The 18390-nt window shown below is 37.1% G+C and overlaps 2 protein-coding genes across 4 annotated transcripts in view; both read right to left on the bottom strand.

The window, feature by feature from the left end:
- LOC129168556 (regulator of G-protein signaling 12-like) overlaps positions 1-879 on the bottom strand; it is a 70146-nt gene extending 69267 nt beyond the window's left edge. For 2 of the 3 annotated variants that reach the window (XM_054754002.1, XM_054754005.1), the window contains exon 1: positions 721-879. In XM_054754002.1, coding sequence (XP_054609977.1) covers positions 721-805 — 85 coding nt within the window. In that variant the 5' untranslated portion in view covers positions 806-879. The remainder of the gene's footprint in view (positions 1-720) is intronic. The other variant, XM_054754004.1, reaches the window with a different exon arrangement.
- A 1080-nt stretch (positions 880-1959) lies between these two features.
- On the bottom strand, positions 1960-15429 carry msantd1 (Myb/SANT-like DNA-binding domain containing 1). The gene is made up of 3 exons (XM_054754012.1): positions 15060-15429; positions 9913-10185; positions 1960-3697 (listed from the first exon to the last, which is right to left on the bottom strand). The coding sequence occupies exons 1-3, from the start codon at positions 15323-15325 to the stop codon at positions 3409-3411; spliced, it is 828 nt and encodes a 275-aa protein (XP_054609987.1). The 5' UTR covers positions 15326-15429; the 3' UTR covers positions 1960-3408.
- Positions 15430-18390: the final 2961 nt, after the last annotated feature.

The following is an 18390-nucleotide window of genomic DNA, read 5'->3' as shown; positions in this document are numbered from 1 at the left end:
AAAGTCTAAATAATGCAAAAAATCCGAATACGTTATTCTTTGTTTTTGTTACATTACTGCTTTTTTCCTTTTTGACTCTTTTTCAGTTCAGTTCATCGTAAAAAAAAAAAAGGTTTTTGAAAAAATTGCAATAGCAACACAACAGCAAAAACAATAATAACTGGAGCCTCTGCATGTCATATTAACAGTTAACTTTTTTTTACACTTGCATTACAATCACAACACAGTCCTTAAAACATTGTTTGTGCCAGTTTCACTCAGGAACTAAATAATCAATTATTTCCTGTGAATAAAAATTGCTCAAGCACTTGTGTTAACAAGTTTCCTGTATGGTATAAACACTACTGTCTTAAACAACTAGTCACCTTACAAACGCATTCATGACATAGCATTCACAAACCCTCAAATATCCACCTTATTTGAGTAAACTATATGTCAAGGATCAACACAAGAGCCTTTTTATATTATACCCCCCTCCCTGCGGTCCCCCGAATCACAGTGCCAGCTGGCTACCCCCTTTCCTCCCCCCTCAAACCCAAAATACTTTAATGACAAGCAGACGTTTAGCTGGTTTTTAAACGTTTTCACAACATTTAAACCACAGGAAGAAGTCATGTCAGCACAACAACTAACCCTAAACTACTGCTAGCTGAACAACAACTTGCTAGTTTATCAGCTTGCCGTCGTGCACTAATGTTAATAACGCAAGTTCAACTTTACCTCTCCCGGTGTCGAATGCGTCAGAAGGCGAACACACGCGTCGCTTCAAACGTTGACGGCATACAAGTTGACATTCTGACGGCATAAGTAGAGACTATTCCAAACAATACATCCGAACGTGCCGTGATTCTCGCTCGGCCATATGGCTCTCGAGCACAGGGCGGCTGGAACAAAGCGTCTTTCACGGTAACCATGGCAGCGTAACGTCTCCGCGTCACATGACACAGCCACGCTCAAGCGTTCAAAAACCGAACGCAGCGACCCTATTGGCTGACGACCCGGAAGTCTTTTATCCCCCAGGTATGGCACAAATTATAGCTTTTTTTTTCTTTTTTTACATGTTTTGAATAACATAACACATTATGCTATGTTTATCCGTTCATTAAACTCCAATTATATGTATACCATGATACATTTTTTTAATTAAAATGTATATCAATAGTGACTGTTTAAATGAATATACGGCACAGTATGGTGCAAGTATGTCCTGTAAACAAATACAATTTCCTGGTCAAAGTTCTCCAGTGTCTCCTTGTTTAATCATTATGTGAAAATAAATCACGTGACATACACAGTTTGCCCATACACAGTAAATATTTGGTCAATGCTTAAAAGCTTGTATAAAAATAATACTTTAAAATTAAAGTAGACACTAACACACCAAAGTCTTTAATGAAGGAAATTTACTCAATGACATGTATTTAAATGGTGAAAATGTTACAACATAACCAACCATAACGGCTGAAAAGCACATCAATTGTTAAGACAAAGGCTAAGTGAATTTACTCAGTTCAGTGTATTTTTAAAAGCGTGAATCACATCAAAACAAACCAATTCATAAGATGATTGGGAGAAAAAAGAGCTGCACTGTTACAAGAATAAAGAGAGTATTACCCACTCACCACCACCAAAAAAAGGTGTTTTACAGGAATGTCATAATTTGAGTTGAAAAACAATAATAATATAACAAAATGTCATCATTTGATTACAATAAAGTACAATAATAGGCTGTGCTTTAACAAAAAGAAGATCATACCTTGTGGTTACAAATTAGGAGGAAAAAGTTGTAATACCATGAGAAAAATGACGCCTTATTATGAAAATAATGCCAGAATATGATGTGGACTAATATGCAATGTTATGACATTATTTGTATTTATAGTTACATATATTTTTTTTATACAGTGCAACCTTGGTTAGTGTCATTAATTAGTTCCAGAAGGTCTGACTCTAACTGAAACGGACGCTAACCGAACCAATTTTTCCAATATGAAATAATGTAAATCCAATTAATTTTTTCCAGAAAGTCAAAAATGTTAACACAAAACCCATTTTTATAGTTTTACAATTATAGTTTGACATGCAAAAAACACTTGAAAATGCATATAAATATTGTACGAAAGGGATGAATGAACATTTAAGGTTACTTTTACCGTCACATAGGACGTGATTCTTGACGTCCCCAAAGACACGGTGTGGCAGCAAGATCAACAACCACCACCACCTTCCTGTTTTGACATGAGTAGTTCCTTGAATTCAATAGTGTTTCTCACTTCAATACTGTAACCCAAAATGGAACCAAACAAAGTTGCAAGTGCCAGCATTTTGATAAAGAAGGAATTCAAGGAATATAACTCATGACAAAACAGGAAGGTGGTGTCTGTGTGGTGTCTCGCTGCCACATCGTGTCTTTGAGAACAGTCACGTCTTCAGTGAAGGGAAACCTTAAATGTTCATTTAACCCTTTCATTCATCATTTATGTGCATTTTGAATTATTTTATACATATAAAACTATAATTATTAAACTATAAAAATGTATTTTGTGTTAACATTTTTGCAAGTCAACCGCTGACATCATAGGCAGGCGACATAACATCTCGTTCTGGTTGCCATTTTGTTCGCTAGCTCATAGGATGCTAACAAGGAATATATATATATATATATATATATAAAGAATACAGATGGACTCACGCAGTGTATTAATAACACACATAATTGTGGTGCCATTTTTGACGTTAACCAAAAAACATGCTAACTGGGGTGGATGCTAACCGAGGTTCCACTGTTATATACTATTCTATTCTGACTTTATTCTTGTAACGTTAGTCTTGAAACTGCACATGCGCAGTTTGTATGTCATAATTTCGATGTTTTACGTCATATTTATAACTTCCCTATCTCATAATTCTGACTTTTTCTCGTAATTTCGACGTTTTATGTCATAATTATGACTTTATCTCATAATTAGGTCTTTTTAGCTCATAATTTAAACTTTTCGTCTCATAATTATAACTTGGGATATTTTTTTTCTTTCCGTAACGGAAACGGGCTTCCATGTAATGCTGAAAGTTGTGTAAAAATTTGAGATGAAACAATAAATAAAACGTAAATATACCAACACTAAATGCTCAAAATAACATAAAAACAAACCAAATACAATTGTGAAATTAACTTGCAATGCCTTGTATTGTAAAGATCCTAAATCACGTAAAAATGTCTACGGAAGCTCATTAGGGAAGGAAAAAAAAATACAAGACACAAAAACATGATGTCAAACTATTTGGTTTAATTCGGCAGCAATGCAAACAATCACATGCATGTTTACGTAAAGTCCTTAAGTGAAAAGTTCAAACATTTCAAGACTATATATTTACAGAAATGCCAAACTATGTCGCTAAAAGGACACTTCATAGCTTTCCTAGCTCTTTAGCGCCCCTTAGTTGCGTGGCAATGGAAGAAGAGGAAGGCAGGATCATTTTTTCCAGAAGGTTCATCATGCGTTCCTGTAGCTGCATACACTGGACCTGGACCAGGTTTTGTTGGTGTAAAGCCCGCCGGACCTCCCTGCAGGTCTCTTCGATGGCTCGGTTGGAGCGCTTTTGTTGTTGCAGCATGGCTCGCATGAGCTGTAGCTTCTTCCGCTTCATGGTTACGTGACTTTTAGCGCTGCATCTCTTGGCGGAAACTGGGCGGGAACTAGATTAAAAAAACAGTAGTTTTTCAGTACCTGCATGTGCTATTGTTGTCAAGCGTCGCAGAATTGCAAAATGTGAATATACCTGTATTTACCCAAATATTGCAACATGCATGACAGCAAGACATGTATCTCCAAATTTTGCGATTTTTGTTGTTTTTAGCTGTTTTGTGTCTCAAAACAGTGGAACCTCAGTTAGTGTTTTTTTTAGTGTGTTTTACGGTTAACGTCGAACATTTCTGCCACAATTTTGCCTCTGATATCATTTATGAAAAGGTCGAGGTCGGGGTTTGGCAACCTGCTGCTCCGGCGCAACATGAGGCTCTTTAGCCTCTTTATTGTGGAAAAAACAATTTAAAACAGCAAAAATGGAAAGAACAGCTGTAATTTTACAAGAATAACATCAAAATATTAGAGAAAAAAAGTTGTATTCTAATGAGAATAAACTCATAATGTGAGAAAAATCTATGTCATTTTAGTATAATAGAGTTGAATTATTAAAGGAAAAAACATAATTTTTTTTAAATAGCAGTTGTAAAATTGGTTTTGAACATGCATAAAAGTTACACCTGAGTACATTACACAGTACAGTTCACAGTTCTACATGTCCAAAAAGGAGTAGGAAGAAGCAAAGCTTATTTAATCCTACCTTGTTATCCTACCCCCATTATCCTACATCCGTTTCACATTAGTTGCAATTCATTTGTTCACCTCCTGTTTTCCAAATGTAGTCTTTGCCAATTGTGAATACATAGGAAAGCGATAAGGCAACATAACAATGTGGTGCAATGACAGTCAAGGTATATGCTTACTGCAAAGAAATTATATAGCAGATGCTACAGTATATATATATAAAATATTATATAAATTATATAATATATATTAAAAGGCGTATTATGAGAAACAAAACAAAAAGTTTATATTTTTGGAAAGTTAGGTTAAGAAAAAAGTTATAATATTATGGGAATAAAAAGAAAAGAAAATTTACAAAGATTATTTAAGAAGAAAGTTGAAATATTTGGAAAATTAAAGAAACAACAGCAAAAATGGAGGGAAAAAAAGAGCAAAGACCTAAATGGGATTCTGTTTTTTCTTGAAATATATATAACACATATCTACATGTGTTGCTTTACAAAATATCAAAGTGGCAAAGTTGCATCCTATCATTTTTCAATATGTGGCCCTTGCTGGAAAAACGTTCGGACACTCCTGACCTAATGTGTCTACTAAATTTTGAAAAGTAGTGCATTTCAAATCATACCCTAAAGAATACAAGACGTCAAGAGTAATTTCATTACTTATTTTAAGCCCTGGCATCCTTTACACTTGCACACTGCACTTCTATTTGTTGTGTTCCGTTGTTGTAACTGGTACAATTAAGACACATTCAAACTTTTAAAAGTTGTTGTTTTAAGCTGACGTTTTGCAGCTCCAGGCTACTTTTGCTTAGCGGGCGAGGGGGCAAACTTGCTCTTTTCATAGTAACGGTTCCAGTTGACCCGTTATGCCACATATAAACAAAGCATCTCGACCAGCGTTGCCAGATACACCTATAGAAGTGACTTTGGGCTTGATTTTTTCAAAGATGCGTGCAAGTTCCCACGTTACCTGTTGGTTTAAACCTTTTAAATAATCAATTCTACCTTATATAAAGAGTAGACGTATGGGAATGGGGGCGAAGGGGTGTACAAACATTTTCCAGCGAGGGCCACAGGTGAAAAATGAAAGGTTGCAACTTTGCCACTTTGAAATTTTGTAAAGCAACACGTAGATATGCTAAGAAGTTATACACACATATATATATATTTTTTAAATGCAGCTTTGTAATATGGGTGAAAAAGCCTATTATTAATATCAGCTTTGCTCTTTGCTCTTTTTTCCTCATTGTTGCAGGGTTTTTTTTCAAAATATTTCAACTTTCTTTTAAAATCTTCATATTTTTTCTTCTCGTAAATTATGACTTTATTCCCATAATATGTTTTTTTTTCAAACTTAATTTTACAAAAATGACAAATTAATTTGTTATTTTGTCTCTCATATGACTGCTTAAAAAACAAGCGATTTTTTCAACTCTGTATTTCAACTCTATGCTCCTGAAGTGACATTATTTTTCCTCATAATATTTCAAATTTATTCTCGTAAAATTTTGGCTTTTTTCTGGTTAGAATACAACTTTTTTGTCTTAATATTTTGACTTTATTCTTGTAAATTTACAGCTATTTTTTTCAATTTCTTGTTTATTTTTCTTCCAACTATTTTAACTTTATTCTTGGAAATATTGTTCTCATAATTATGGCTTTATTCACATATTTTGACTTTTTCTTGGAACAGAGCTTTTTCTCCAACCTAATTTTCCAAAAATTACAACTTTATTGTTTGTTTTTCATGAATTGTGTTTGTTTTTATGAATTCAAAATATAATAAATTCTTTTTTCTTTAATATTTCAATTTTTTGGTACAAAAATGAAATTTTTTCCTCATAATATTATGACAATTCTTGCAAAATTAAGAATTTTTCATTAGATTGCAATTTTTTCCTCATGATATTTTGACTTTACTCTTGTGAGATTGCTGCTGATATTTTAATTTTTGCAGTTAAAAAAATAGTTTTCTTGTTAAATTATATTTTTTGAATGGCCCCCGGGCTGCACTGTGGACACCCCTGGGGTAATGTGTGGGGTAGGGGGCAAGAGCAGACGAGACACACACACACATACATGGACAAACGGAGAAAAATAGGCAGACTAATACACATATATATATATATATACTGCTCAAAAAAATTAGAGGAACACTTGGAAAACACATCAGATCTAAACTGGGTGAAAAATGATCTTGAATATCTTTCCTGATAATAAGTGGGTGATGTATTAGTAACAAAATGATGCCACATCATTTGATAGAAATGAAAATGATCACCCTATAGAGGGGGGAAATCAAAGACACCCCAAAAATGAAAGTGAAAAAATGATGCAGCACACTGGTCCATTTAGCTAAAATGTCATTGTAGCAACTCAAAATGATTCTCAGTAGTTTGTGTGGCCCCCACGTGCTTGTACGCATGCCTGACAACGTCGGGGCAAGCTCCTAATGAGACTACGGATGGTGTCCTGGGGGATCTCCTCTCTATCAAATTATGTGGCATCATTTTGTTACTAATACATCACCCACTTATAATCAGGAAAGATATTCAAGATCATTTTCCCCCCAGTTTAGATCTGATGTGTTTTTGAAGTGTTCCTCTAATTTTTTTGAGCAGTGTATAGAAACAAAATAAATAACAAAAAAGAGAAGAAGACAAGTAGTCACAGGCTCAGTCTGCATGAAAAACTAACATTTACTTACGGAAAGGGCCATTATAGCACAGCAGCCAAACAACAAAAAATATGGACATACGTCACCATAATATATAACGAAATATACAGTGGAATGAAAAAGTCTTTGCGCCTTCCTGATTTCTTGTTTTTTTTGCAATGAGTCTCTTCCAGCACTGTGGAAGAATTTTGGCCCAGTCATTTTTGCAGAATTGTTGTACCTACTTCAGCCACATGGGAGGGTTTTCCAGCATGAAGCGTCTTTTTAAGGTCATGCCACAGCATCTCAATAGGATTCAGGTCAGGACTTTGGCTAGGCCACTCCAAAGTCTTCATTTTGTTTTTCTTCAGCCATTCAGAGGTGGACTTGCTGGTGTGTTTTGGATCATTGTCCTGCTGCAGAACCCAAGTTGGTTTCAGCTTGAGGTCACCAACAGATGGCCGGACATTCTCCTTCAGGGTTTTTTGGCAGACAGCAGAATTCATGCTTCCATTTATCACAGCAAGTCTTCCAGGTCCTGAAGCAGCCAAACAGCCCCAGATCATCACACTACCACCACCATATTTTACTGTGGGGATGATGTTCTTTTTCTGCAATGCGGTGTTACTTTTACGGCAGATGTAATGGGACACACACCTTCCAAAAAGTTCAACTTTTGTCTCGTCAGACCACAGAGTATTTTCCCAAAGGTCTTGGGGATCATCAAGATGTTTTCTGGCAAAATTGAGATGAGCCTTAATGTTATTTTTGTTAAGCAGTGGTTTTCGTCTTGGAACTCTGCTATGCAGGCAGTTTTTGCCCGGTGTCTTTCTTATGGTGGAGTCATGAACACGGACCTTAACTGAGGCAAGTGAGGCCTGCAGTTCTTTGAATGTTGTTGTGGGGTCTTTTGTGGCCTCTTGGATGAGTCGTCACTGCGCTCTTGGGGAAATTTTGGTTGGCCGGACACTCCTGGGAAGATTCACTATTGTTCCATGATTTCGCCCATTTGTGGATAATGGCTCTCACTGTGGTTTGCTGGAGTCCCAAAGCTTTAGAAATGGCTTTATAATCTTTTCCACATTGATAGATCTCAATTAATCTTTGTTAAGTTATGTTTTAACAGGGGAGGCAATCACCTGATGATCACCTTGGATTTTTTTCTCCCTTTATAATAAAAAGTTTCATTTAAAAACTGCATTTTGTGTTCGGCTGTGTTGTCATTGACTCATATTTAAATGTTTTAGATGATCTGAAACATTGAAGTGTGACAAACAGGCAACAAAACAAAACAACAGGAAGGGTGGAAAACACTTTTTCACACCACTGTAGTTCAGATAAATGTTTGACAGGTAGTAAAACACTAGCGTGGGGAAGTGGAGAGGAGAGGTCATGAAGATGAGTTTCAGCTTCTTCTGGGGACTGAAACCTCTTCGGTTTCCTCTCCACCATCACTCTGTGTCAAGCGATACAGCAGAGAATATTAGAAGTTGGCAGCACGAAGCTACTTTTTAACAGAATCAAATTAACGTAAGATCCCCTCTCTCCCTGGTCAGATGTAAAATCTTCAACTTTTCTTGGTAGTGTAAAACCCTTACCAGGATGGGGCGAGGCGATTACCTATTGCTGTTGACGAAGGTTGGAGAGCGATGAGCCCTTTCAAAGACAGGTAGCGTAGGAAAGTTGTCTTCGTCGACGAGTAGCGGAATTAGATCATTGATCATTGATCCTTTCCTTCACTTCGCTCTGGGATTTTAATGAAGTGGAGGTTAGAAGAACGGTTTCTGTTCTTGGCATCGTCATGACACATCCATCCATCTATCTTCTATGCCGCTTATCTTCACTAGGGTATGCTGGAGCCTATCCCAGCTGACTTTGGGTGAGAGGCGGGGTACACCCTGGACTGGTCGCCAGCCAATCACAGGGCACATGTAGACAAACAACCATTCACACTCACATTCATACTTAGGGACAATTTAGAGTCGCCAATTAACCTAACATGCATGTCTTTGGAAAGTGGGAGGAAACCGGAGTACCCGGGGAAAACCCATGTACGCACGGGGAGAACATGCAAACTCCACACGGAGATGCTCAATGGAGATTTGAAGCCAGATCTTCCCGATCTCCTGACTGTGTGGCCAACAACACTAGGCCACCGTACAGCCTCGCCATGACAAATGCTGGGATAAATGAACATTTAAGGTTCCTTTTACCTTCACTGAAGAAGTCACTGTTCCCAAAGACACCATATGGCAGCGACATCAACCACCACCACCTTCCTGTGTTCAGTCACATCAAGAATCACGTCTTCAATGATGGTAAAAGTAACCTGAAAGGGTCACTGACAAGTTTTTCAACTTTGCTTAAGTAAGTTCTATATAGTTTCTAATTATGTTCTATGTTATTTTTTTGAAAGCGAACGTTAAATTGGTCAAAATTAAATATTTGTATGTCCCTAGCCGCCATTTTGGTCGGAGCTCGTCAGAAGGGGGCATTTCCTAAGTGACGTCGGTGAAGGAGCGGGATTGTAAAGAAACGCTAGCTGGTCGACTTGGTTCGGTATATTTTTCATTAAAATACCAGTCATGCCAAATTGTTGTGTCGCCGCCTGCTGTTCACAATGTCCAAGTGACACTGTAAGTTTGTTTTCTTTTCCAAAAGATGATGGTTTAAGAAAACGTGTATTGTGTTAACATTTTTGGCTTTCTGGAAAGAATTAATAGGATTTACCTGATTTCTTATGGGAAAATTTGATTTGGTTAACGTCCGTTTTGGTTAGACTCCGACCTTCTGGAGCGAATTAATGACGCTACCAAGGTTCCTCTGTACTACAGCAAAAAACAATCAATTTGGAGAGCCTGTGTTATCACTATACAATAAAAAAACATGCATCTCCAAATGTTTGAAAATGTTTGTGGTTTACCTGGAGCCTTGCGTTTGTTCACTATCTGAGCTGAGCGAGTCCACCTCTTGCTTTATCTCCATATCATCCGAGGAGCCCGTGTATTCTGGCAGGTATCCCAGTGCGGCCTCCTCCGGCTGGGTAAGAAGGTTGTCTGCTGCCTGGGAGGAAGCTCCAACCTGGAGCTCCAAACCTCTGCTGTTCTCCAGGGGCTTGCTTAGGATCTTCTCGATGGCTTTATAGTAGGGCCAGTCTGGTGTTTCTCCGCTTTCTCCGATGGTGGATTTAAGTCGCCTGTTTGAGAAAGATTAAACTTTAAAAAATCAGACAGTGGACATTTTTTTTGTGTTTTGTTTGCTTCCCTACACTAGAAAGAAACTGGCGTTTAAATGACCAACTGCTATGCAAAGATCTTTAGGGGCTCTCTGCTGTTTTTAAGGGTACTGAAAAAACGCTAGTCAAAGATCCTGTATATGACAGGAGAGCTCTGCCTGTCTAGTATACAAAAATGGATAAAACAACAAAAGAACTGCAAAATTTGGAGATACAGTCAAACTTGTCTATAGCGGCCACTAGAGGGAGACTGCAAAAGTGGCCGCTATAGACAGGTGGCCTCTATAGACAGGTTGGTGTCCAGTTTGAATGTTGACCAGTAAAGGAAAAAAAAAGGGATTTTTTTTCATGTTGACCAGTAGAGGGCACTGTGGGACTGCGGATAAAAGTTGTACAGCACTACTAGGCTTGTTATTATCCACCACCCACAGACCAAAGCTGTGCTAGTAATGTCTTACGCTTGCTTTTAATATTTTACTTTTTATACTGCAGAGTGTCATTACAGTATTAGTTCATCAGGAAGTGACGGGAAGTGACAGTGGGCGTCCCGAGCAGGAGAGCTAGGCTCAGTGCTAGCTATGAGTTTCGAGAGAGTTGGGAAGTGTGTTTATGTTGGCGTGGATGTAAAGTCCTGCAGTGTTCTCCGCTGTTAATAAAGACATTAAAGTGCATCGGCGACGTGAGTCTCTCCTTCCCCACAACAAGCGACATTACAGTATTGACCAGTGCACATTGTCTCACACCAGGAAATAAACGGTGTCACTTGTTACAGGCATTGCCTGGACAGCTATGTAGTGGGGTTTGTTTAACCTTTGCCTTGTGGGCAAGCAGGAAGGAGAGACGATGCTGAGAGATGTGTGTGTGTTCTGAACTGCTCTCTGGTGGCCGCGTTGAATAAATAAAGTTGGCAGAAGCAACAGAAGAAGTTTCCTTCTTTGCTTCGGAGCTGAATAACACTGACAAGTTAACAGACTAGTAGCGAACGGAAAAGAAGACGGCTTTTTTTGTGTCGAATACAGAAGATGAGGACTTTGATGGATTTGTGGATGAGGATTGATGAAAAATAACGTGAGTACATTCTAAAATACATCAATTAAGTACAACCGAACTCAGTTTTGTTGCCGCTGCTTTTTAAAAACATATGCTAGCATGGTTTTAGTGTGCAGGCAGTATTGTATTGTATTGTACCGTCGCTTGGAGCACGTCCTGTTCCCAGCCTACTTTGCGGTAATGTTTTGGTGCAAATGCTCTTAAAGTTACATGTTTGACCAGGAAATAGCAAGCTCAAAAGAAGACGTTTTTTTTATGTGGAACAACTGACAGTTTGTGTGAATCTTGTGAATGATTGTGACTGAGCTAGGACTCAGTAATTAAAGTCTACACACGACGGCTTCATTGATTGAAAAACGAAACTTTTTCGTGCATGAAGCTTCTACTTGAGTCGGTAATTTGGCCGCTTTATGCGGTCAGATATCGACCAAGGGAGACAAAATGGGTGGCCACGTTAGACAGGTGACTGCTATACACAGGGTCTATAACATGTAAATTTGCTGCGGGGGATTTTTCAGTGGCCGCAATAGGCAGGTGGCCGTTCTATAAAGGTGGCCGCTAAGACAAGTTTGACTGTACATGTATTGTCGCTGTACAGTGAAAAGCATGTAGGGTAGATCCCTACTGTTCGTGCAGGTAGTGTTTTGAAAAAACACTGCAGGCTTTCATATGTCTGCATTGAGGAGAGGCTTCCATTGGGCCACTCTCCCATACATCCCCAATTGGTGGAGGGCTGCAGTGATGGGAGACTTTCTAGAACTTTCTACCAGTTCCCATCTCCCATACAATGAATCGCTGGAGGTCAGCCACAGTGACTTTTGGGTTTGCCTCTCTAGATGCCCTTACATGCTAAACAGATTTTCTCTGCCAGGGAGTGTAAGATACTCTTCTCCTGTTCCATAGATTTTATTTGACTTTGAGGGGATAGAGAAGAAGAGAAAAGAAGACTTTGGAGTGTCCTAGTCAAAGTCTTGACCTGAATCCTATTGAGATGCTGTGGCATGACCTTAAAAAGGCGCTTCATGCTGGAAAAGCCTCCAATGTGGCTGAATGACAACAATTCTGCAAAGATGAGTGGGCCAAAATTCCTCCACAGCGCTCGAAGAGACTCATTGCAAGTTATCACAAATGCTTGATTGCAGTTGTTGCTGCTAAGGGTGGCCCAACCAGTTATTAGCTTTAGGGGGCAATCACTTTTTCACACAGGGACATGTTGGTTTTGTGTTTTTTGTGTTCATTTGTGTTGTCATTGACTAATATTTATTTATGATCTGAAACAAAAACATAAGAAATCAGGAAAGGGGCAAACATTTTTTCACACCACGGTATCTGAACATTTTTGTAGTTTACCTATTTAGAAGAAAACCTTTGTTTTGTGATTAAAAACAAAGAAAAACATCTAAAAAATTTGTATAGCCAGCGAAAAGCATAAAGGAGTTGTCCCTCGCTACATTGCAGTTCGTACATCGCTCCCTCACTCTATCGCATATTTTCAATTATTAATTAATTACAGCATTTCCAAGCATAAAATGGCTCAATGAACTAACAAAATTAACTAAAAACAAGGCAGTAGAAGCTTTCCAATTGTAAATGTAGTATTCTACATTGGCCACTAGGTGTCTGTTCGGTGAGACAATGGCCAGATGTGATGCCAGAACAGGCTGGTTTGAATGATCTCAAAACAGCCACAATAATAATAGTCAAACAATAATAATAATCATAATAATAACATGGGCTACTATTGGGGCCATAACCCACGACAAACTAAACTTCAACTCTGAACCTCCGACGTCCGCCTACCACAAAGGGGCTACCCATTTGGAAACGTTTCCAGGTCAAAACGGCAAAGTATTTTAGCATTTCAGCCACTCATCCACACAGAAACGGCGTTCTGGGTGAACTGAAAGGGTATTTTTTTAAAACGACTTCCAGGAGTGGGAAAATCTGAAAACACCGACTTGTAGACAGGCAATACAAGAACGATGACGTCATCGCCACGCCGCCACCTCGAAGTGAGCTGTGACGATAAAGCAACATAATGTCTGAATATTTCGACCGAGATAACTCACCCAAGTCGACATTCTCCTCATCTTTTGTTGTCTTATACTCCATAATGATAATTCCACTTCTCATAAATCTAACAAAGCCTTGAAAAGCGCAAGACAACGGACTTTGGTGTGTCACGTGTTCCGCCCGCGTGTTTGTTCACAGCGCCACACATAGGTGTGTCTTGTGTATTACATCGCTTTCACTCAGTGATTCGTTCCCGTCAGGGTGCAACTGTTTGCTAATCCGGCACAGTACGGACACAACTTTTTTTCAACCCGCCAACAAAAAAAATCTCAGGAACATTCCCTTGCGCACAGGGCCTAAGGTCCGCTAGGGAACAAATTCACTGTGACACACACCAACAGGAGTTTTATTTACGTCTTAAATGGCTTATTTACTGTTATTATGTCCACCATATTGGGCAATACGAGTGTAAACCATTTCAGGGCCCCATTTACAGTACGTTGACGAGACAATAGCCACCGCAGGAAGTGTGCTGTCCAGAAAAAAAAAAAATTCTGCTGGCGTGTGAGTCCATGTTATCTTATTTATGTCTAATATGTCTACCATATTGGGTAATAGGAGTGTAAAGGTGACTATATGGTTGTTATTTCATGTCTAGAGGGCTCTACTAATGTTAAAACCTGTATTGAGAAGATTGTAAACATGTTTTCAATGCCTTAACTACAAAAATATTCCATTTATTGACATTGAATTCTCCTAAAATTAACTTATCTCGGTCAAGTATGGAACCAAATACACTAGGTCCCCAACTTACGAACATCCGACTTGCGAACATTCGGAGATACGAACGCAAGATGACTGGTCTATATTTTCATGTATTTTGCCTTGTAGTAACTCAATATTTATACTGCTACATGCTTGACCAGTAGAGGGCACTGTGACACTGCTAATGGGACCAACATGTAGAGGAAGAAGGTGGGGAGAAAGTGTAAAGGAGAAATGCAAAGCTAAATTGTAGCTGTACGATGCAACCCGAACAGAGCGTGTGATTAAAGTTTATGAAGAGTTACTAGGCTTGCTTAATTCTACACCACCCACAGAACACTACCTCTTTTAGAAGAGTCTAACGACAACGACGACTTGTCCTTTTTTCAATATCTCCTCCTCCTCCACCACAACGACGTATGCTCGACCACTCCTCTTCAAATGTAAATAACATTTATCATTACGTATTATTATAACATTTTTATTATTGTTTTTTTCATTCATTATCCTGGTTTAATATTACTACTGCATCCAAACTCATATTTACATACATACACATATACTGTATATGTATACACGTACATGTAGTACCTGTATCATTGGAAAATTACCTTTTGTTGGACTTACGAACAAATCGACTTGTGAACGGTCGTCTGGAACCAATTGTGTTCGTTAGTTGGGGACCTAGTGTAACCCCAATGAACGAGGGGTGACTGTATCCCCAAATTTAAGAAGTTTTTCGTCTTTTATACAAAACACACACTGCTAAATACAACAACAAAATTGGCAAAATGTGGAGTTATTTTTCTAAACCTGTATACAAAATCTTTTTTTGAAGACTAAAAACAACTTTTTTAAAAATTACAAAATGTGGGGATCCAGTAATTCTCTCCCCCCCCCTTTTTTTTTTTAAATCAGAAAAGCTGTAGTTTTGCGGCTAAAAACAGCAACAACAAACGCTCCAAACTTTAATACAATGAGTAGTTTTGGTGTTTATGTACATTCACCTGTACTGGAAGGACATGTTGGTGATCTTCATCTTGATCTCCTCCTTGAAGCGCTGTTCTCCGGTCAGCTGGAAAAAGCGCTGAGACATCCTCTCGTAAACCTTGGCGTTCCTCTTGCTGGTCTTCAGGTCGTTGTGGTTCTCCTCCCAGACGTAGAGCAGGGCTTTCATTTCGCCGTCGGTCCAGTTGGGGGCCCGCCGGTGCTTCTCGCCGTGCGTCGGTATCAAGTAGCTGAAAGTCTCGTCGCCGGCTGCTGCTGCAGCCATTTTTAAAAGCCTTTTTATGTCTGTTTTTTTAATCTACTTCCTTCCCTTCCCCCTGGAAAGGGCTCTCAAAATGGGAGAGGAATCCGGTTAAAAGCTTTTAGTTCCTGGTGATGTCACCGTCGTCGTGGCAACCAGGGGGAGGGGATGGAAAAGGGGAGGAGAGGCTATTATCTTCCCTCCCCCCTACCATTGGCGACACAAAAAGCTTTTAGCTGAAAGGCTGCAGTGTGAGCCAGCCAGCCAGAAGTGTCTTTTTTTTCTTTTCTTACATTTGAAATATGATCCTCCTGGGAAAGGAGGGCTTTGTTGCCGTGACAACCAGCCACTTGCGGCTGAACGTAACTGTTTAAAAGCTTTTGCCCTGTGAATGTGTTCAGGCCGTTCTTAGGGCGTGTAGCGTCATCAAGACTACTTACATAAAACAAGAAAAACATTTCTAAAAAATTGCAGATTTGTATGTTTTGTCTTTGGATTGTGAAAATACAGGTGCGGTCATCCTTCCATACATCAGGGTTCAAACATCGAGGCCCTCGATCTATCCAGTCAAAAATGTATTCATTAATAAATGATTGTTGTTTCGTGGCTGACTATGGCCTATAATTAGTTTTAAAAAAACATATTCAAGTAAATTGTACATATTTTTTGCACTAATTAAGCATTTTCAAGCATAAAAATGGCTAAATGAATTAAAGTAAAATACAGTATAAGCCAGGGGTGTCCAAAGTGCGAACCTGTTTTTTTTATTGTCCCGTGACACGTTCTAAAAAATACCATTTAGGAAGAAAACAAAAAAAAAGACCAGTAATTTTACAAGAATGTAATCCAAATATTACAAAAAAGTTGTATTCTAATGAGAAAAGGTCGTAATTTTACGAGAATCACATAAAGAATTAAAAAAAATAATTTTAGTCTCATATATATGACAGAGTATTAGTATTACCATAGAAAAAATACATCTGATGTCGTAATTTTACAAGAAAAAGGCGTACATTTACAAGAATAAATTTTATTATTACGACGGAATATTAAGATAATCTGAGATTTAGAGAATCAATACATAAATTTACGAGAAAAAACTTGTAATGTTACAAGAATAAAGTCATACATTTACGAGAATAAAGTCAGAAATTTATGAGGAAAAAGTTGTACATTTACGAGAAAAAAAAGGCGTAAAATTATGAGAGTAAGTTTACGGAGTATTAAAATATTCCGAGATTTCAAGAATAAAGTCATAGATTTACAAGAATAAAGTTAGAAATGTATGAGAAAAACTTGTACATTTACGAGAATATGTTTTATTATTACGACGGACTATTAAAATATTCAGAGATTTCAAGAATAAAGTCGTAAATTTACTGCTCTGTTTTGCTGCCACGTTATAAATAAAAGCTTTCCTGAAGAAAAGGAAAGTTGTTTTTTTTTCTCAGAAGCTAACAACTTTACTCTGGTAATATTACAACTTTTTGGCAGCTTTGGCAACTTTTTTTCTAGTAAATTTACGACTTTATTCTTGGAAATTAAAACTTTAGTCTGATAAATTTACGACTTTATTCTTGTAATATTACAACTTTTTTTCTAGTAAATTTACGACTTTATTGTTGGAAAATAAAACTTTAGTCTAATAAATGTATGACCTTATTCTAGTAAATTAAACATTTTAGTCATAGTAAATTTACGACTTTATTCTCAAAATCTCAGATTTTTTTTCAATGTCGTACGTATAGTTGAAATATTAAAGAAAAAAAATATTTTTTAAAAACTCGTAATATTATGAGAAACAAACAAACACATAAAGTTGTAATTTTTGGAAAACTAGGTTGAGGAAAAAGGTATGTTATGAGAATAAAAGTAATAATTACGAGAAGAAAATTGAAATACTGTAGTTGGAAAACAAAAAAGAAGCAAAGATGAAAAAACAGTTGTACTTTTACAAGAATAAAGTCAAAATATTAAGAGAAAAAAAGTTGTATTCTAATGCGAAAAAAGTCGCAATTTTACATATTATGAGGAAAAATGATGTCATTTTAGTAGCATAGAGTTTAAATATTAAAGAAAAAAATATGTTATGTTTAAGAAGTCAAAATATGAGAAAAAAACAAACACAAATAAATTTGTAATTTTTGGGCAAAAAATTATAATATTCTGTATAGTATTATGAGAATATAGTCATAACATTACAAAAAAAAATGAGGAAAATTAATTAAGAAGAAATTTTAAATACTCGGGGAGCCGGTGGACAACAGCAAAAATGGGTGGGAAAAAGAGAAAAGACCACAGCATTTTGAGAGACTGTACATGTGTTTTCATTGGCCAGAAAAAATTACATTTTTAAAAAATTGACAAAACAAGTGTGTCTGACAAAAAGGAACAGCCCACAAAGTTTGGAGAGAGATTACACTATCAGTCAAAAGTTTGAACACACCTTCCCAGTCCATAACATGAGGAATTGCATCCAATCTTTTGATGGGCAATGTAGATGCTTTTCCTTTGGTTTTTGGTCATTCTTTAAAGTGGACGTAATCCAGACTCGGTAATCCAGGAGACAGACTAATCTACAGATAAAGTAGTCATGCATAGCTCAGGTTTAAAAGTAGTAGACGTAATGTCATGGGAGGCAAGCTCCCTTAAGGAAGTACAGTAGGTTTAAGCATGATTTTCAATCAATTATCTTATTTTTATTTTATTCAATATTTTGGATTGACTATATATCAACAATAGGGAATAAATACATCAATAAATCATCATATTTTTATTTAAAAAATAAAATGTGTTATACAAGTAGGCACAATTATTTAGTCTTTATTGTAAAGTTATATTATTTTATTTAAATAACAAAATAAATACACTATAATATAATTCTAAAAATATATATTAAACATATCAACTATATTAAAAATATATTATCTATAATAATCTAATGAAAGCTGTATTTATGTTTTTTCTATTATGTATTACTGTGGTGTAAAACTGCACTGCAATATTAAATACAGTATATTGTTGGATTAATAAAACAAACGTCACAATCAGAATTCATCAATATTACCCTTGCATAAAACAGCACAAAA

Source organism: Dunckerocampus dactyliophorus, chromosome 15, assembly GCF_027744805.1.
Source record: "Dunckerocampus dactyliophorus isolate RoL2022-P2 chromosome 15, RoL_Ddac_1.1, whole genome shotgun sequence".
Classification (NCBI taxonomy): Eukaryota; Metazoa; Chordata; class Actinopteri; order Syngnathiformes; family Syngnathidae; genus Dunckerocampus; species Dunckerocampus dactyliophorus.
This window is presented reverse-complemented; position numbering and strand designations above follow the sequence as displayed.